Below are 21,461 nucleotides of genomic sequence, written 5' to 3'. Positions count from 1 at the left end.
TCGTGTTTCGAAGGAGAGAGACGACTTTAAAGCTAGGTGGATTTACCAACTGTCTACAAGCTGGTTAGGGAGTCATCATTGACGTCATGGTTGACAACCAGGCAAACTAAACTCAGAGCTGCTGTACCAGCTCGAAGGCGGAGGGCAACAGTAGTTGCTGCCCCTCCATCCTTTCCAAAATGTCACATTCTACAAAGCCTTCAAAAACCGGAGGAAACCAAGAGCGTAATGGGCGGGTTTAATGGGTTAATTAACCTAGTGCTTCTCTCGGGGGAACACGCACACCTGTCAGTGGGCCTTGTGATCTGGGTCCTTCTAGAACTCTCTCTCAGTTCTAAGGCCACACACATATTTATCTGAAAAACAACCGAACCGAACTAACAGAGATACAACACATTTTCCATCAAATCCCAGCAACTCAGATGTTGGTGGAAAAGAGATCTGTTCTTCCAACTCATGTTTTCCTTTGGGCCTGAAGCCTACTGTCGCCAGCCCCTCTGCGGAGTCTGTACTGAAGTACTGGCGTGGCCAAAGGCTCAGGTCCTGACTGCAATAGGAGCCGATGATGACAGCTCTCGATCCGTAACATACCATCTAGCGTTATCTTATTATAATAGCTTTCTAGCTCTGATAGAAATTGTAACACTGTTAGTATTTCCTTTGTGCCAGGCACTGCTCTAAGCACTTCAGATACATTGGTTCATATACTCCTCACAAGAGCCCTAGGAGGGAGGGACTATTAGTATCTTTATTTTACAAAGAACCGGAGACACAGAGAGTCTTGGAGACTTGTCCAAAGTCACACAGCCAGTAAGTGGCAAAGCTGGGACTCAAACCCAGGCAGCCAGGCTCCACGTTCTACACTGGTAACTACTAACCTCAACGGTCTCTCCCAGGATGAGATTAAATCACAGTTTAGATTAAATGATAGGAAGCCCTCTATTTTTTTGAGTTCACTGATTCTGTCACACACAGGAGCAAAGGGGACTTTGGATTCTCTTTCTCCAGATTGGAACAATCTCTCTAGGATTGCTCAAGTCTAGTCTTCACAGGCTGGAGTCTTGATTCTTGGGGTGTCTTTCCACAATATGATCTTAAGAGAGAAGAATTTTCTACAAGGGTAGCAGAAAAGTCACAACTGCTGGATGTTCTGTCTTGACTTTGACTTTGTTTTCAAGAACACATTTTTTTTCAAAGACAAATAAAAGAAGGGGACACAGTTCTCCGAGGGGAAAAAAAAGCATTGCTTCCTGCACTGGGTCAAGGAAATCCTTTGCTGCGATCTCACACTGCTCGCGCACCCATTCACTCTGCTTTTTAAACTCATTTGTTCAGATATAGCTCTTCATCCCTTCCACAAACCCCAAAGCAGTCTTCTGGAACTCGCCTCCTTTTGTGAAGACTGAACCCAATCCCTGCATCATCCCATGGGCAAGGCCTCCCCTGAACTCCAGGTAGGAGAGGGCAAGGGAAGAATGTGGTGAGGGGCGGAGCAGAGGCAGCCACCTTGTTTTTCAAGGCTGTTCTTCACGCCACTTACTTAAAGCCTGTGTAAAAGGAACAGTCTTTGCACTTGAAGAGCTTCTTCCCACCGTGCTTGTCCCTGTAATGGCGCCTGATGCTCTGGATGTAGCCAGAGGAGAATTCACAGAATTCGCAGTGAAGAACAGCTTCGGTTTTCTGCTCAGCGCTCCCGGCAGCCCCAGAAAGAGGCACAGGGCTTACACGGCTGTTGTTCCTCGCCAGGGCAGCAGACTGATAGTGGTTCAACTGCTGCTGGACATCTGGAGGCTCCGAGTAGGATGAGTCTGTGGACAGACGGGGGAAAATGACACCGGACACAGAAAAAACGGTGGGGGTTTGAAGCTTGAAAACCTCCGACATTAGTTTTGAGTATTTTGTTAAGGGGACGACTATGACCCTATCTTTCATCTTCATTTACATTCACAACACCTATCTGGGGAAACACAGGTGTGTCGTTTCTTTTAATCTGACTTTGAAGGCTTGCAGCATTTAAAAATAAAATTCTGAGGTTAAAGGTTTCAAAGTGAAGGAAGAAAGGAAACTGTTTTTTTTAAAGGAAATTGCAGTGTGGCAACAGGCTGCCACAGAATACCCGTCCTTGTAGGGGAGATAAACCCACAAAACGTCCACAGGAGTCTACACGAGAAAGCGAAGCAAATGATGCAATCGCTCCTCCTCTGCAGGCCAGAATTATTCAAGCCAAGCAAAGAAAAAAAAAAGTCTTTAACAGAAATGCTCAAGCACATGGCACTCACAAATATAAAAATGTTTTATGCCTTCACAGTGAAGTGATTTAAATTTTAAAATATAAAAATCCCAGAGTGTTCTCCAGGAATGGATGTTTAAAGCTTAGTCAGCATTAAAATGGAGATTTATTCATAAATCCCATTAAAATGAAATTCCAAATAAGTTTCCCTGGAAGGTATTTTCAAGTTTGCAATTTGGAGGGAAATGTCGGAAATGACAGGCACAAATCTCAACCCTGAGAAGCTTCAGTGGCATGTGGTGGGGAAATCGGATCTAGATGGGAGGTGGGGAAATCTCAGAGTTTCTTCTTTAAATAAATTTAAAAAAACGTAACAGAGAGAGAGAGGGAAAGTAAAAGAAAGGTCTTGAACCTTTTCCCAACACACGGCTTTGAATGCTGAGGTTAAGAATTCAACAACATTGTCCTGTGTAACCTACAGCTGCCTGTGAATGACACAATAGAGCCCGGGAGTTCCACACAGATGAATTTCAGTGTAACTTTCCTTGAAAAGAAAACAAAGGGCTCTTTTCTGAAGCCTTTCAAAAAGCAGGGGGAAAAGGGAGCGAAACTGTACCAGCCTCCTCCTGATTTGATGGACACTTCATTTTCCAAAGCACGATTCCCCCAGGCAGGACATGGAGGAATTCTGTAAAACCCATCTTTGATGACACTTGTACCATCCATCCCATCGGCCTCTTCGATGCAGCCTCCCTTCTGGTGGGGCCACCTCCTGTCTTCAAAATACTGAACTACCTCCCCTTCTTGCTTTCTTCCTCCCCCTCCTCCATTTGTATTCCTCAAGATCGAGAAAAACCCCTTTGGAAATTGTAAACCGACCTGCCACACACACCAGAATAAAACAAAAGGAAACTTGAACAATTATCTCGGAGCCTCCATGGGTTCGTTACCAGGTGGAAAGTGAAGACAAAGAGAGAAAGCAGTGACACAACTGAATTCATTTCACCCGATTCTTTTTATCTCCTTTTTCTTTATTCCTCGACCCTTGCTGATGAACCCACTCAGGATCACAATAATGCAATTGTCAACTTCTCATTCTTTCTTTCAATAGCAGGTTTGTTTACCATTTCATGGATTGTTCGAGATGTGTTCTATTTAAGCTCTCAAGACTGGTTTCTGCTTAAAACACACACACCATGAAGAACAAAACACACTCCGCCTCTCTTGTTAACAGAGACTTGGGCCGCCAAGGCAGTGCCCCCGACAAGCCCCTGTCCTCTGGGCAGTGTGGTCCTCGTGTGCTCTTAGCTCTGCAGAAGAGAAATTCTGTGACCTTCGGGGACCAAAGTCGGGTCCAACTGCCCCTGAGCGTCCACCATCCACAAATCTACCCAGAGACCAGAACAAACGTCTCCAGGAACAGTCCATTTCCCAATAAGCAGCCAAGACTTCCTCCCAGACACAGCACCCACCTCAGTGTGTCCCACAGGTTAGCACAGACGCTGGCAGTCATCTCTGACCCAAGGCACCTGACAGCTTCAACCCATTTCTAGCAAAATTATGAAGCAGCTCCTAATCAGACGATAAGCCAGGTAAATTCGTCTCCCCCTACCTTCCGCCCACCCCCTACCTAACCTAACACGTGCACGGACCTCTTAGACACACCTCCTCTAAAGGAAGAGCGTCTCCTTTAACTTAACACATTTTTCTTGTCTTTAGGGTCGATTGCATATTATTCCATCCATCTCAGAAAACGAATTCTAAATTTTAACTCCAGTATTTACGTGTTATATGAAACTCAGAGAAATAAAAATACAAGAAATCGTGGGGAAAGGATTCCAAGGAAGGAAAGCTCATCACCCTTCTTAAATGGCAGTGCCAGAGCAACAGCTGTATGGAGCCACGGCATACCTTCCTTTTCTCCTGGTTTAAATCAGATGGAATACAAAAATAAGCAAATCCCATCACTTATGATACATTTGTAATAATACCCAGGTTACAACTTTTTGGGTCTTCTTAGAGCCGTACTTTCTTCTCTGGTGCCAAGACACTGTCTCTCTCTTTCTCTCTCACTTGGGAGTTTGCGAATAATGTACAATTTTAGCACTTCGGGCACTAAAGTGACAAAGACGTGAGCATGTATGATTCCACCGATCTTAAAAAAGCCCACTTGCTAAGCTACATAAAATTCTAGCTGGTTCACGAGGCACAGCCTGAAGAGCAGGAACAGGGCTGCTCTGTGCCCAGGTTAGAAAGGCAAAGAGACTGTTAGCAGTGAAGGGCATGTCACATAAGTTAAAAATCATCATTAAGACGATTCTCTTTCATTCCAAGCTTAAGGAAAGTAAAAACACTCTGCGCTTGGAGAGCCCGACTTGTGGTCACAGAGAAATACAGCCGCAGAAGCACAAGAGGATGAATCCAACCGGGATTCCGTACCCAACTGTGGGCCACACGAGTCACTTCTTTATCAACTGCATGGCTGGTGATATCTACAACGGAACCAACAGCAGAGATGAGTTTGGTCCAGATGTTCCTCACCCAACCCTGAGCCAGGCGGTCTGAGAAACGAGATGACTTCTCGGACTTGTGACTTTATTTATATGCAGTTTTAGAAAATAAATTATAATTTACAATGGTAGTTAGAAATTTAATTACATTATAGGTAGCCATCCATTTGGTAAATTGTCTGTAACAAGAAAATAATTTTGTAAAATCAGAATTAAACTGGAATTTTAGCACGGATAGTCACAGTACCTATAGGTGTGAGTGTGGAATTTACTGAGCAGCCAGCAATGAATTCTCACAACGATGGTGGGCAGCATAGGGTCTCCTCCCAGTTTTACCCACGAGAGAGCTGAGGCTCAGAATGGTTGGTCACCCAGCTACTAAGAGGCAGAGGGAGGATATGAACAGAGATCAGAGTCTTATCTATTAGGCATCTGTACCCATTGGCAACCTCTGGAGGCCCGTGATGCAAGTCAGAAGAAAGAGAAAGAACATCTGAGTTTTCCATCAGCAACAAACACACAGCAGAGAGGAGAGAGAGAAGGTGGGAGAAAGGCTGAAATAGTTGAGAAGATAACATTAGAATAGATAGAAATGGTAACAGATAGAACAGATGGTAAATAACATTAAACGGAATACACAAGAAAACACTAAAATAAGCATTTCAGGGCACATGGGAAAAAAATAATACACAAAGTAAGAGTTGTAGGAAAGAAAAAGAAGATCCAAAATTTCAAAATGCTTTACAAAAACAAAGAAGGGGACCACACAGGAGACGCTGCTACAAGCACGCCGCACAGGTTAGCATGGCAAATACCCAGAACTGGGAATCTGCCTCTGCAAATGGCACGCTTTAGTGAGATGCTGGATAAATGGCACTCAAACAATAAGGCTCTAAGACTCCTCCAGTGGGATCTAGGGGAGGAAGAAAGGTACACAAACGCAAATGGGAGATGGGTGCTCGCAGGTGGTGGCCCTTGGACAGCTCAGGATTTCAAACCAGGGAAAGGGCTGAGTTCGAGACGAGACATCCTACCCCTCTAACTAGTCATGTTCTGGAGACACAGGAAATTTCTTGCTCTAATTCCAGCTCCCTAGAATACCAGCCAAACCCAGGTAAGTATCAGTTTGAGAGTTTTTCTTTTTCTTTTTTCTCTAGAAATTAGCCGGCACAGAAACAATCACAGAAAATTGAATTTATAGAGGCACACGAGAAACCGGCAAACTGGAAGAATAAACATAGAAGAATGAAGCTTTCTTGAATATTCTGATTCTACCAACATTTAGCCAACACCCTCTTAGCGTCAGACCATATGCTGGCTCTAGGGATTCCAAGTCAAAGCCACGAGGGGGGCCTTCTAGAAACTTGGATCTATAAGGGGAGAGAGCAGAGCAGTCGGCTGTTAGGAAAATAGAGGCCTTCTCCATGCTTAGCAAACTTACTCATCGATTTAAGGAATACAAGAGGCAAAGAGAACAAATGAACAGTAACAGGAGAGCTGAACTATTGCAAGATTAAGGAAGACACAAGGAAGAGTAAGAATCAATTGGGCGGTAAATTGCGGGAACCCAAGAGGACATTCCCTCATGCACTGACTGTTCCCAAAAGGAAGCCACACAGGGGGATCAATTCTCAATTTTCTGCAGCTCCGCAGAGAGGGTGTGAGTGAAGGTGAAACAGCAGAGGAAGCGCCTTGGTGCCAGCAACCACATTGAATTAGATCTGAGCTAGAGTTTTGTGCAGACTTGGGAGACAGGGCTCCTTGGTCAGCGTGAATCAAGTACCAGGAGAAAATAAAAGACAAAGAATTCGAGGCAAGCAAATTTTAGAGGTGGCCAGGGCAATGATTAAATTACATCCATTCATTCAGCACATGTTTACGGAGCTCCTAAGTCAATGGGAGACCCTGTTCAAGGACAGTAGGACTTGGTCCCTGCCCTCAAGCAACTCACTGTCTCAGACAGACAAGTAAATAACTGTGATACCATGCAAAAAAAGTCTTAATAGAGGCATCGATAAAGAACTAGTGGAGAAGAAGGCAAAATCAGGGGCAGCTGGTGACCCACAGGACGTGGGAATGAGGGAGACAGGGGGAGGATGTCAAGAGAAGCTCGAGTGTCCGCTAATAAATGTAACTAGTATTAGTGTGTTAATTAATGAAATCAACACTAGACATGAAGATACCTAAATGTTCAATTCACCACATCTCCACCTTCAGTCACAGATAGAAATCAAACAGCTACGTTATCCCAATGAAAATTTCCCTTGATTCTTAAAACGAAAAGAAATGAAGATCAGAAGATGAGTCTGAATAGAAAAATATGCACATCAGAGGGTGTGGTCGATTGCAGAAGGGAGAATTTAAAATCTTTAAGTTCTAAAATAACAGAAAGTTCAAAAGAACGCACGGATTGTAATTTTCTTCAGAAAAGCAGGCACGTTTCGCAACTAAAGGTTGATTGTATAAGGAATAAGAAATAGAATATTACCTGTGAATAACTTAACCACAAATGCTGTAAATATCCAAGTATGGAGGGGGGTGGGACCCAAATATACTGGAAATACAGCCCACTACTGCTAGCTGAGAAATTATAGAAAAGTTGAGAAAGTCACACTAAACGACAAGAAAGCAGCTAAAGACATCCTTTAGTCAATAGCCAGGAAACTTTTGGATGGCATGCAACTTGGACTAGATAACTGTTCATAAAAGTACGAATAGGATACAAATAGTCCAGGAATTTTTATCTGTGTGATAGTGACTCAAGTATCGGCACTGACAAGATAGAGAATTCTAACGTAATGGGAAACCTAGCAAGGCCTGAGATGATCTGAGTCTTTGTCTTCAGCTGAAAAACTTTTCTGACTCCTTTGACTCAACATGCTGAAAACTGACATCACCCTTGCCCACACATCTCCTTTTTCATTCTGAACGTTAGTGAATGGCTCACCACTTAGCTCAAGCTCAAATTGCGAGATTCTTCCTTCAGCTTGTCAGACGTTTCCTGCAGCAGCACACTTAACCAGGTACCCCGTCCGAGAGACACATGTCGTGACTCACCTCCAATCATTTTCCTCTCCAGTCCCCTCCCTTCCCTTCCCATTGTTCATTCAGGTCCTCATATCCCGTACGGGCAACTCTTGCAGCCTCCTATCTGGTCTCCCTGCCTCTAAGACCTGCTCTAGTTGGGCCAGCATGCAATCATAGACATATAAGATGTATTACTTCTATGATTATGATTTGATTATGCCTCAGGGCTCAAGGATAAAGTCTCCCTTCCTTAGCTCGGCACATAGAGCTCTTCAGTCCGGTCCCAGTGATGTTTCCAGCCCCCCTTCTAGCTAGTTCCTGATTCCTTACACATCTACACATTTCATCACTGAACAAGGCTACCTGGTGCCTTTCCTCTCCTTTTGGCCTGGAAAATTCCTACCAATCCTTCAAAACTCAGCTGAAATGTCACCTACTGTGTGAAGATTTTTCCCAACCATCCAGAAAGAACTCTGCTCGCTTCTGTGCTTTGCCAACACGTACACATCGTGATTCTCGCCCCGATCTCATTATACCTCACATGACACGTACACGTTCGCAAGCAACCTCCACCAACGAACTTGGCCAGATCAATGCCTCTGACCTTAAAACACCCTGCCCAAAGAAGACCCATGGCAACTGCGTCTGAGCTGTCCTGGGGGTCACTCTCTAGCAGGTCCATCCATTTCTGCTCCCAGCAGTTGAGTTAATGCTAACAGGAACCAGTTTTATTTGCCCCCAAACTTCTTTGTAACAGTTATATTTGTTACTGAGCCTATTCAATTTAATTAATATTATCTAAAATAGTAAAATATGGGTATAAAAAGTGTCATCTCTACAAAAGCTACATTGAATGCTTTGAAAAGACTTGATAAAGTCAAGTTGCTAAAAAAACATTACTGTCAAATTATGTTTTAGCAAGACCAACTATAAAAGATCGAGGAGAACATAAAAATCGAGAGAAACTGCTCTAAGACTGTTGCACAAATGTCTAAATTATCATTCCAGTTAAAAGACGTGGAAGCAGCACATGATGCAGTGTAGGAGACTGTCGTTTATGCGAGAGAAAGTGGAGAACTCCAATCGAAGGACCCAAACTCAAAAACATAAGCTCGACCCTACGCTACCATGCTGGTGAGTGAACATATTGACATTTTAAGTGAAAATAAAATGCTTAAAGGCATTTTAAAAAGAATTCCCTGCATTAAGAAGCTTTCAAATAAAACTGAGAAACTCTGGGTCTTGAGAGTTTCTACTGTTTCTATGCGTTTGCCCCTTCCAGTTTATATTAATTCAGAAAATATCTATTGAGAATCTTCTTTGTGCCAGGCACTGCTAAGCACTTGGGATATATTAGTAGAAAACACCAGCAAGGATCCTTGCCCTCGTGGAGTTTATATTCTCGATTGACAGGAACCATATATATGTGGTTTTAGAGCCACAGGGACTCATGGTCCTTTCATAAAAAAAGGTACTTACGAAAATGTTTGCTGGATTGAATTTGTGGACCACTTTCTGAATTCCAGTCCCGTCTGTCTGTCTATGTATGTATGCATGCATGACCTATCTATCAACTTTCTGAACTCCAGTCCTGTCTGTCTGTCTATGTATGTATGTATGGTCAATCTATCAACTCTCTTAACTCCAGTCCTGTCTGTCTGTCTATGTATGTATGCATGCATGACCTATCTATCAACTTTCTTAACTCCAGTCCTGTCTATCTATCTATCATTTTAGGTTATGAAAACAGTATGTAGCATAGAGCTGTCAAGATGACTCAGACTCAAGAAGCCTACTTATTTGAAAAGATTTCTTAGGTTCTATCTGAACTCCTTTGAAACTCGACTTAACTCTCTTTCTTTCTCAACATACCTATTGTTCACTTTGTGCTATTAACACAGAGCAGAATCTGGCATCTAGAAGAACACCACCAACGACAAATCACCAATCCAACTTCCCAAGTATCTCCTTCGAAGGCTCTCAAAAATGTTCTCTCTGGGCCATTCCAAAATAAAACGGTAAGAGAAACTAAGCTTTGGAACAGGAGCCATTTCAACTCCTTCTGGATAGTGTCTAAAGGGGAGCGTAAATCTCTAGAGGCTGCCACGTTATTTTATTTCCTTCTTTTGACTACGCCTTGAAAGTCTCCAGGCCAAGGACTCCGGCAGCTCCTTGTCTTCTATCATCAGTGCAGTTCTCTGGCCTGGATGCACAAGATTATGACACAATGGCCAGGGGGACAATGGACGCTGGATGACTATATATAGGAATTCAGGGCTTGGTTGTCATGGAGGCAAATGGAAAAACAAACGCCTAATCCCGAAAATAAGGTTGAGGCCAAACTTGAAGGAAACACACTCTGAAAACTTCCTGTCATTCTGATGAGTAAAAACAAGACCTTGAAATATGATCAGGGAATAGTTGAGGAAAAAAACAAAACAAAACAAAAAACTTTAATCTTCAAAATGACAAAAACACAGCAAAGAGTGGGCAAGCTTCTCTTTTTGAGATTCGTGTCCCATCATTCTTGAGCTCATCAAAACGGTCTCTCAGAGGCCTTTTTTTGCATGAAGCTTCGTGTTCTCACTCTCTCTCTATTTTTGGGGAATCCAGGCAAGTCTGACTCAAGACAAAGAGGATTCCTGGACTTTCCATTTGGTGGGTCCTGTATTTGAGAACAAGCCCATTTGTTTCTCTCTATTTTTTTTTTCCCCAGTGGCATCACCATCCATCCCGTCAACAAAATCAGAACAAATCCTTGATTCATTTCTCCCTTTCATTCTACACGTTCGATGAGTTAAAAAAACCCTGTTGCTTCAACCTTCTGAAAAGCTCTTATCTGTGGGCCACTCTGTATCCACTGCCACTGCTCTGTTCAGGCCCTGGTGGTGGTCTGTGTGGACTTCCACCGCAAAATGTTCCTACCTGGCTTTCTCTTTTCAAGTTTCCCCTCCCCCTAAGATTCCTTTCTTTTGTAAAAGCAAATATGATCATGGTACTTACAGAAACAAATCCAAACTCTGAGGCACGGTGCTCCGGCTCTCCTCATCTTCCAGACCCATCCCCACTCCACGCCCACGCTGTTCGCACACTGCGCTTATCACCAGCCACATGGAAGGTTCCCAACATTGACTCTGTGTGCTTCCTGTTGCTGCCTCTTTGCACATTCTTGCAATGCTTTTCTACTTTTCAGCGTGGCAAACTCTTACCATCTTTCAAAACTGAACTCAGTTCTAATTTACCATCGCTATGAAGATCTTCCTTGATCTTTCTAGATATACTTATTCACTTTCCACTCTGGGCTCTCCCATTAGTACTCATCATGCTGCACTGAGGTTAATTTATTTTACCTCCATCAGACTACGATCTCTTTGAAAGTACAATATTCATCCATCTATCCATCCATCTATCCATCAGTAACTTTTTTAAAGGTCATATCTCCAAGAACTTAGCCCAGGGCTTGTCCCAAATCAGGTGCTCAATAAACGTGTTACAAGGAACCAAAGAGTTCAAAATCAAAAAAGTGCTCTGGAAAACCCAGATTTAAAAGGAAAATCCAATTAACCAAATGTCACTCTTTCTTTGGATACTGAAGTTAATAGAACCTTCACGTTGAAACAATTGACCCACTTTTACTGAAACAAGCCTGGGTCTTTTTAATTACCTGGAGAATGGCTTCAGGAACATTTGAGAATTTGAATAGCATGAAATTCATAATCCATGGCTATCCCAAGAAGCCGGGGGCTTAATTTCTGGTTTTGATCCTAAATCAGTGATAAATCTAAATTCTCAAACAGATGATACCAGGACATCTGGGAACCACTTTAGATGATTCTACATGCAACTCTCTCCTTTTTTGCACCCATTGATAGGCACAGATGTTTGTGAAAACGCACAGGTGTAATAGGTACCATGTATTTAAATGCACCATGACTTTTCTATAGTCAACTCAAGCCACGAAAATAGAGCTCTCTGCAATGCATGAGAAGGCATTTATGGGTTAATTTCAGATATTTAACACTATTCTCACTGTTTAAAATGTTTTACCAATTTTCCTCCATCAGGAATGCAGTCTCATCCCAGATACGTAGTGGACAGACTACTCACTTTGCATAAAGACGTGTGGTGGCTCCAAAAACCAGAGATGGCTTCATGTCACCCAGCCAGTCGATGGAGAAATAGGAATATCACCTGGGACCCGTGTATGTCCCAGTTGTAAAAACATGTTCTTTTCCTGCCACAGCCATTAGCAAACATTGTAGGTCTTCCTTCTGCACCCAGCAGTATTTGGAACTCAAAGTGTGTGTTCTTAAAAATCCTCCTTGGGGGCCGGCCCAGTGGCATGGTGGTTGGGTTTACACACTCTGCTTCAGCAGCCTGGTGTCCACGGGTTTGGACCCTGGGTGCAGACCTACACACTGCTCATTAAGCCATGCTGTGGTGGCACTCAACATACAAAAATGGGAGGAAGATTGGCAACAGATGTTTGCTCAGGGCCAACCTTCCTCACCAAAAAAAAAAGAATGTAAAAAAAGAATCCTCCTTAAAACAGGCTGAGAATTTGTAGGGAAACAAATGAATGTGTGGTAAAGAAGCCTTTTTCTGATGTTTTTCAGAGGAAACTCCGGGTGGCATCTGCCATTGTTAATTGAGAAGCTCTTACAATGCCAAATGCATAATTCACCTGTGACTCTTTGAATTGCGTGATGAGGAAGTCTTGTTTCCTGCTGTTCGTTTAGATCATATAGATAGATGTCTTTACCACACTGAAAAATCCAATGACAAACGTTGAGCACAAAAGCCTCTTTATATCAATGCCTTGGCCTCCACCATAGAGAGCTTGCTAGCAATTTCACATGGTGTTTAGAGCTCACAGGCCATGAGCAAGGCCACGGTGCTTCCTCCTCAAGACCTGACTGGAGGGAAGATACCTACTGACTTCAAGGAGCCGGTCACAATGTACAGCTTGCCATGAACACCGCGGTGAGAGCCCTGACGGGCAACAATCGTAGAGATGTCTCAAAAGCTTAGAGAATCGGGAGAAAAGAACACATCTGAGTGTAAGCATATATATTTAGATCCTTGTAGAGCTCTGAGTGATGATATGGAAATCAGGTGAGAAAGGCGACGGTTGATCGAGAACAGGAATGAGCAGCCACACTTCAAAGCACAGAGTTATTCTAAAATTGTCCCCCAGCCCCGGGAGTCTCTGAACCAACAAACCCAGTGGGTTTCTTACTCTTTTTTCTTTTCTTTTCACCTATTCCCATGCAGTGTAAGAAAATCCTGGCTCTGGGTTAAGCTCTATTTTTAATCACCATTAAAGCAATAGGTTCTTCCCTTAGGACAGCTGGCTCTTCCGCCCACTCCCAAATCACCCACGGGATACTGCTCAGTGATGCCGGGCTCCGGTGGAGGGTGGGAGCCTCCAAGAAGCCGGAGGGATCGGGGAGGGACACCCAGGTTCGCTTTTCACTGTCTGGGTCGGCTCGATGTCTAGCAACTGATCAGGTGCTGTTTACAAGGTCTCTGGCTGATCTTCACCATGACCTTATGAAATGGGAAGTATTACTTCTCATTTTACAGATGGGGAAACCAAGGGAGCAACTGGAAAACAGGCCACTTCTCCCTTCTCCAGAGCATGCATCTGAGCCTCCTCGCAACCCTGTGGAGACTCGTGTAAGCAGACCTTTCATTGCTCCTTCGTAAAATGGAGACGACAACACTGGCAACGTCATTGGGTGCCGTGGAGAGTGCCAGGGGCCAGCGTGTGAAGGTCAGTGCCTGGCACAGAGGGAGTGCTTTCAGGGCCTCAATTCCACAGCAATTAACGTCTATATTGTATACTTTTGCACTGAACTATAAATTGCCTTCTAGTGTTTATGGAGTGTTCTCCATAGATGAAAGAATTTGGTCTCCTTAACTGGATGGCAGGATGGAGTGGAATGGGCATCCTCACACTGCTCTGAACAGATGTAAGCAACGTTCACCCAGCTCCAGGCACGTGGGAGGTGCTCCGCAGCTAGCTTTTGACTGATTGACTCTGGGCAAAGCCAACTGTACTGCTACTTTCGGCGTCAGCCCGCCAGCTTATTTTGCAGGGGAAGATGGCTGCGATGGGGTGGGGACCGACCGTGGGACTCGACCTGCACAATTCCAGACTCAACGATTCCCCCCCATTTTGTTGGATAACAATGCACACAGAAAGACTTGCCTTAAATTCCCAAACTTTGTAGGCTTTCCTGGCGTCCATTCTAGGATCTATTTCCTTTTAAATTTTTTTCAAGATCACCTCCAGCTTTGAGCAAGCTCCTTGGGTATCCAGTTTACAGGTGTGGCAATCACCCCATCCTCAATGATGCTCTCCAGACCACCCTACCTGACCCCGCAGCCTTGCCCTTTTCTCTCCTTTGTCGACTGTCTCTTGATAGCACTTCTTGCCACCTGATCTATAGCAGATATATCTACTAGTCGATTGTCTGATTCTCCCTCCTATCTATCAGGGATTTTGTCCCAAACTTCTCAGCTTGCATGGATTTGGGGATTTTATCTCATGAGTGATGAGGGCATCTAAGCTTCTGTGGGGTCTTCTGGCTCAGCTGAGCATGCGCTACCCTGTAGAGTGTCTGCCCATACTCAATATAAGAAACCGAAGGGTCTCTGCCAAGAGGTAGCCTTGCCATCATACGTCCACATGTCTCAGCCTTTTGAGTGTCATGGCCAGTGTGTGGCACCATGAACATCAACACTTAAGACTAGATTCATTCACTCAAATGACTCGTTTGAGTGCCTATGGCATGCAAGCTAAGCCAGACAGGAAGAGTCAGGCAGGCTTCCGGAGGAGACAGGAGTCAAGTTTTCAAGGATGACTAGGAATTAGCAAGTGAATGGAATAACGAGAAGGAAGGGCGAAAATAAGTGGAAAAGGGCATTCCAGGAAGAAGCAACAGCAAGGCCTGGATGTGAGATAGGAGTCTGTGAAGACAGGGCACTCAGCTTGGTGGCAGCATCTTGAGTAGGAGGAAAGAAGGGCTGAGGAATGACCCCGGAGAGAAATGCGGGGCCTAATGACAGCTTTCCATGCCAAGCTTGGAATTGATTCTGAAGGCAAAGTAGACAGCCAACTGGAGGGTTTTAAGCAGGAACCAGTGAGAAAGAGGCTTCACATTTTCACCTTACCTATGTATATAAATCGCACCAATAGTCCTGACCAACCATCCCTCCGATGGGGAACGCAGCTTGGTATAAATGCATCCCCACTGTGAGAAAAACCAACTAGCAGCACCTTCCCCATTGATGATGGCATAGCAGCAGCAGCCTACAATTCCATACTTCATTTTGCCAAGTAGAAAACACCAACATAATATCTCTTTTCCTCTGGATTTTACTGGCAGGTTGGAGTTGTTCATTTGAAATTCAGTTCCTACTGTTTCTATTGAACGTGCTATGCTTACACCTGGAATAGATGGTGGCCCTACCAATGGGAAGGAAAGATGGAAACAGTGGGCTACCTTTTCTGCTCCCTACCAACACTTCACATGCAAAAAAATAAAATAAAATAATGAGAAAAGCACAGGAAACGAAGTGGTATGTCCACACATGGGCAAACACCAAAAATGGGTAGGCGTCAGCCAAGATCTTGCGGTCTGTTTTTCAAATACAGGGTCTCAGCAACACGCAAAATGTTTCCAGATCACTATTTTACTCCTTTGTTTTAACACCCATGTGTGAACCGAAGGACACAATACATATTTCTCAGATTCATTTAGACTCAGCTCAATGGTCAAAATATTATTTTGTAAAGTGATTCAATATTCTTCTGAATTCATTAGCTTTTTATAAATGATTTATTTAATCATAACAAATATTAGATCTACTGTATGATAGGTATTTGACAGAAACAAAGACCATCAGAGCTCGTATTTCGAGAGCTCTCAGGTTGTTAGGGGAGAGTACTATGGCACACGCTAAAATGAGTGAGCACTCAAACACACGAGCAAGTACCCATGGGCATGTCTATCTGTTGCTAGTGGAGTGGCCAGAAGACAACGGGGCTCTGGAGTCAGAAAAACTATTCAAATCTTGATTTACTGCTTTAAACTATCATAGTGATTATTTACAGGCCACAACTAACCTTCGTTTTATATTTCTAGGGCATCTACTCTAGGAAGGAAGTGGCCCTCTGCCAGATGTTTAGAATACAAAAATGAGCAGGACAAAAATCCTGTCCCTTACGAGCTTCCTTTCGGGTACTATTATGGAGTTGGCAGAGTGGACCACATGTTCCCAAGAGAGGCAGGGCGCAGCTCCGTGGGATTTCAGAGGAGGGAGAGCTGACTCACATCAGGGGGCCTCATGAGAAACATCACGGCAGTGAAGGAAGCTGCACATGGCTCTGAAGGACAAGTAGGGTCTGGACATACAGAGACAGAGAGAGGAGGGGCAGCTGGGGGGTGGGCATGGAGAAGGTTGAGAGTGGGAATTGTTTTTAACAGGCCATGAAGATCTGTTAAAGATTTTTGAATAGGATGGCATGACTCTCAACCTTGCTTAGAGTAGACTGCAGGGAGGAGTTTCCAGGTGGGGTGGACACGGTACTGCCTTAGTAAGAGATGGGGGTGGGAAAGACAGGGATGGATGCAAGAGGAAGAAAGGCCAAAGAAACAAGACTGAGTAAGCAACTGATTGGCTGATGGGACGTGGGTCTAAGAAGACCTGAAGATGCAGAGGATTCTGGCTGGGTACCACGAGCCCTGGCAGTGGGACAAGTTTTGGAGGAAGTTAATGAGTTCCATTTTACAACCTGTGAGGTGAAGGTTGAGCGAGATCTCCAGGTGGAGCAAATGAAGAGCAGATGGAAAAGAGAGTCTGAGCTTTAACCTGAGAGGTTAAGACTGGAGGCAGAGATTTGGGTGGCATCATTAGAAAGGTGAGAGTTGATTTCACGTGTTTGTGAATGGGGAGAGCACATAGGAGAGGTTGGAGGACCAGAAGGAGGTCTATGTGACGGCAGCTGGAGGAAAAGCGGTGAAAACAGGGGGGGAAGTTCTAGAAGGTATTATCAGAGAGGCCAGAGGAGAGCCTGAAACATACAGCAGGACCAAAACCACAGGAGGAGAATCTCCCTGGAAGGAAGGTCAGCCGTTTTAAATGCCACGGACAAAAAAAGACGGATGAGGCAGGAGCAGAGGCCATGGACTTGTTTGTCTGGAGTCACTGTCAACCCTCATGAAAGCCATTTCATTAGAGTGGTGGGGGCCAAAGTCACACTGCCGGGGATTCCGGGGTGGTGGGTGGGGGTGGGGGGGGGGAGGAGGCTGCAGCCGCGGATGTAAACAAAGGAGGAATGACTCTTTCCCAGAGAAGACATCACTGGAGTTAGCCAATAGGAGGTCACTTCCTGAGAGTGGGTTCATATAGCTCCCTTTTTTTAGACTTTCCAAGGAAAAATAACACATCTGAGAACTAGGGTTTAGGGAAACAGTGTGATAGAGCAGACAGAGGTTTGGAGTCAGGCTGCCGGGCACCCTAACTTGGACTCTGCCAGGTGGTGACCGTGACCTTTTTCAGGCCTATTTCCCTCCTTCCGAAAATAGCAGGGAGCTGGTTATGGAAGTTCCTGTTTCATGGAATTGTTGTGGGGGACAGATGAAATGAGACGATGTATGTAAAGTACTCACTCAGTAGACATGCAAGAAACGACAGTTGTCATTAATTAAAAATGTATATTGATTAATGCCAATAATAATACGAAGGATGTCTGACCCCAGGACTTATCAATGCATGACACCAGCCCATTGGGACATCAAGTGCTAAGGAGTTTCTTATGTGGGTAGTTTAAATTAAACCCCAAAGTTCAAATAAATTTAGATCAACACAGCTCCAGATTAAGCACTTCCGAAACACTGAATTATTTTAGACTCCCAAGAAACAGTTCATGATGTAAAGAGATTTCACTCAGCTTCCAAGGCAAGACATGAAATTTGTTTTCCTTTTTCATTTAAAAAAAATCCTCTTCAATCTCTGGTTGATGACAAATTGTCATAATTGGAAAAGAAATTTGCTTCTACGATACCACTTTAATAATATCTAATAATTCTATGGTAATTTAGAATATGAAAGAACTTGCATATGTTATCTTATTTAATCCAAAATAACCCCATAAAGTAGGCATCGTTATTATTTTACATATTAGAAATTGAGGCTCAGAGAAGGTAAATGATTTATCTTAGTGTACTCATGTGCGACACGGAGGTAGTCACCTCTGCCTGAGGCTGCACAGGCTGGGTGTCCCATGGCCTCAATGTGGATGGACCTCCTGGATGTGGGCCTACAGCAGCTCTCAAGCTGAACCTCAAAGTCAGGAGTCCAACATCCCCAAGCAGACTTATGAAAACGTGATCTATACAGAGAACTGGTTTTGAAAAGATCATTTGCCCCTAATTTTCACTAGCTCCAGTTGGGTGAAAACGGTTCTTCCTGGCATTTGCTCAATCAAAATGCACCCAGTGATACACAGGAAGGGTCAGACTCAAGGCCAAAACTGGATCCAGACTCCAAAATTCCACTGAAAAAAAATGGTTAGAGTTGGGGGAGAGGTTCCATGGACATTTGGATGCTTCCCCGGAGCTGAAGTGCCCGAGGGGGGCCTTGGCCACCAGAATCCCTGGGGCAGAACTCAGATGTGCTTGTTGTGTAACCAAATGTTGCTGACCTTTTGCTGTCAACAACCCTCACTTCCCTTCCAGAAACCGGAAGCCCAGGGGCAGGAGGAGAGCTGCCCCACCTGGTCTGCAAGGAGAGTCTGGCCCTGTGGGGTGGGGCTGATCTCAGCACTTCTTAACTGTACGTGGCCAGCTCAAGTAGAGTCATCTCTTTTTACTAGGCTTATGATGATTAATATAAAAACAAGCACCAATTTGCTCAGTACAGTCATATGTCGCTTAACGACGGGGATGCATTCTGAGAAATGCGTCTGTTAGGCGATTCTGTCGTTGTGCCAACATCATAGAGTGTATTTACACAAACCTAGATGGTACAGCCTACTACACATCTGGGCTATATGGTACTAATCTCATGGGACCGCTGTCGTGTATATATATGCGGTCCGTCGTCGACTGAAATGTTATGCAGCACACGACTGTATGTTATAGTTTACAAAGCTTCTTTCTCATACATTGTTTTTGCTTTCTCTCAACTTAGAAAATGGTAAAAAAAGTAAATTAATTAATTAAAAAAAATCTTAAACCTGCACCTGACTTGCACAGAACCACCATCCCTTCACCCGATAGCTCTCAAAATCCTTTCTGTTCTGGCAACACATAATGGGTAGATATCTCTGTACTCAACATTCCTCCTTAGTTATACAGTGATTTAGATAATATCCCAGAAAATTAGAAGAAGAGAAATACAGGGAAATGTACCCAAAACCTTTGTAAGCTTTTCATAGAGGCACATAATAATAAAGCCATTGAGAAAAGTAACTTAGAAAAGAATTAATCTTTCTAATCTTTTATTTAAACATTGAACTTAATTTTTTAAAGAGTTTTTTTTTTTCCAGTCTTCCATTATGTAGGTAACATAACCAAGGTGCAAAAGTATATTATAGATAAATTAGCAAAAACGATCTTATTTTATTGTTGACATATAACAATATAGAATTTCTCCATTTTAATGTGTTAGTTGGGAATTTTACTTCCACTTTACCGCCTGCCTTTGATTTAGTTTTCACAATTGTTGTTTCTTCTAACAGATATGTTGGTGGCATTATTCTTGCTTGCGTGCAAGGTAGACGTGGATTCTTCATCTTGCCTTCTCTGTATTCCTAATTAAAAACTTACCCATGGGCAAAATTTTAAAATACTGTAAAATCAGAGTAACAGCAAAATCACAACTCACAAGTACAATAATTTGTGATTGCCACAGCTATTAACTATATATCTGCTCACTCCACTTACTCACTATTAGCTTTGGGGCAGGCAAGACGGACTGTAGCTATTTGCAACTTCTAGCACATTGGTTGTGACTCCATTCCTGTTGCTTTCACTCAAGAAAGTACCTTGGAATACTTACAAGGAAATTGACATTAAAGAGGGATAAATCTGAATAAACTCAAGTTTATTTTTAAAACTAAATCGCATTTCTGGTTAACAAAGATAACCTTGAAAACAGATTGGAAAAGCTTGAGATCAGAGCTGAGAAGACTGGCTAAAATCAGAGGATGCGCAGAGTGAGGGTTATTCAGGGTTGGGGTCTGGCAAGTTGGAAACCAGAGGACAAGGGAATTAGAAACACAAGATGCTGGAGAAAGTCCCTCTGAAATGGCCAACACAGGGTCTGGGTTGGGTAGGGCTCAGAGAGAATTTAAGAGTTTGAGATGCTGGAGGTGGAGTGGTTACGGTGAATCCAGCCACAGATGGGCAGATGGAGCACAGTCAGGAAGGAGGCAAATCTCCTTAGCTGAAGAGACCAAGTATTTGTTGGGTCATCATCATTGGATCTAGTGCATTGGAATTCCAGAGCATAATGGTCATGGTTGGAGTAAAAAGGAAGGCTGGGAACCTGGCACTGAGTTCACTGAAGAAGGTGAAAGAACATTCCAGAAGCTAAGGAGAAGGAAATAAGAAGACAGCAGGCATTTGACAAGTGACTGTTAAATGAAGGAAGCAGTATTCTCAAGAAAAGGCAGAAAGTGAAGAATGTGCTCACTCTTCTTGGCTGCTTGGAGGAAAGGGATTAGTCACTTTGGTTGTGGAAAGTTGAAAGGGATACGGTGTTGCCATTGTGGGAAAGCCACAGTTACTTAATTGGAGTGGGGAGGCGCGACCAAGGGGCAGCAGTGTAGGACACAACCCCATGGTATACACGCAGGCCAATTCCACTGACTTTTCCCAAACATCGTGTGGCACAGTAGAGCTCACAGTCTCTAAAATGCCCAGACTTTTTCACATGTCAACTACTGTTTTGTCGGTTCTCCTTGTGTGTGGTTGATTTTGCTGCCCTAATTCAAGTCAAGAAGTATTTATTGAAGGGCCTGTCAAGTGCTAGGGCTCTGAACAGTCCTTGACCTCAGAGAGCACACAGTTTAGCTGGGGAGACAGACGCGATAACTGACAATTATAAGACTATTCGGCAAGTCTAGTAATGGAAGCGAACACAAGGGTCAGAGGCTGCCCAACATATTTTATATGGGTCCCGTTGCAAAATCTCACTTGCAGCTCATTACTCTGAATAGTCTAGACAGCCTGTAATCTTGGTTTTGTCATTTAACTTATGGATCATTTGGCAATATTTCAAATGTACTAAGTCTTAAGCAGTAGGAAAAGAGATTTTACTCAAGTAAGTTTTTTAGGAGTGAGGCTTAAAATGAAATAAACTAGTGAATTTTTGACAGGTGAAACCTCAAAGGTCTTACATGATTCTGAGAATCCATCTTAAACACATACATCACATACACACAAAAAATACCTGAAGCCTCTAAGTACTCGATATTTGTTATTTGAAGGGGAGTCGTTTTTGTTTGTTTGTTTTAAGAGACAGACCCTCATGTTTGAAAATTATAGCGAGGCAAATAGTTATAGAATCTTTCAAGTGAAGCAAAAACATGAAAAAAAATAGTTTGCATATTATGGTCCCAGTTTTGAAAAAAAAAATTAAAACAACAGAACAGAACCTGTTTTGCATAGAACAAATAT

The 21,461-nt window shown here is 43.4% G+C and overlaps 1 protein-coding gene across 11 annotated transcripts in view; it reads right to left on the bottom strand.

Moving 5' to 3' along the window:
- ZNF462 (zinc finger protein 462) overlaps positions 1-21,461 on the bottom strand; it is a 137,859-nt gene that overhangs the window by 32,797 nt on the left and 83,601 nt on the right. For all 11 annotated transcript variants that reach the window (XR_002804115.2, XR_002804116.2, XR_011432523.1 and 8 more), the window contains exon 8: positions 1,541-1,808. Coding sequence is in view for 8 of the 11 variants with exons in the window: in XM_023629838.2 (XP_023485606.1) it covers positions 1,541-1,808 (268 nt within the window). In the remaining 3 variants the exon portion in view is untranslated. The remainder of the gene's footprint in view (positions 1-1,540; positions 1,809-21,461) is intronic.

This window comes from Equus caballus, chromosome 25 (assembly GCF_041296265.1).
Source record: "Equus caballus isolate H_3958 breed thoroughbred chromosome 25, TB-T2T, whole genome shotgun sequence".
NCBI lineage: Eukaryota > Metazoa > Chordata > Mammalia > Perissodactyla > Equidae > Equus > Equus caballus.
The sequence above is the reverse complement of the archived record's forward strand: the minus strand, read 5'-3'. Positions and strand labels throughout refer to the sequence as shown.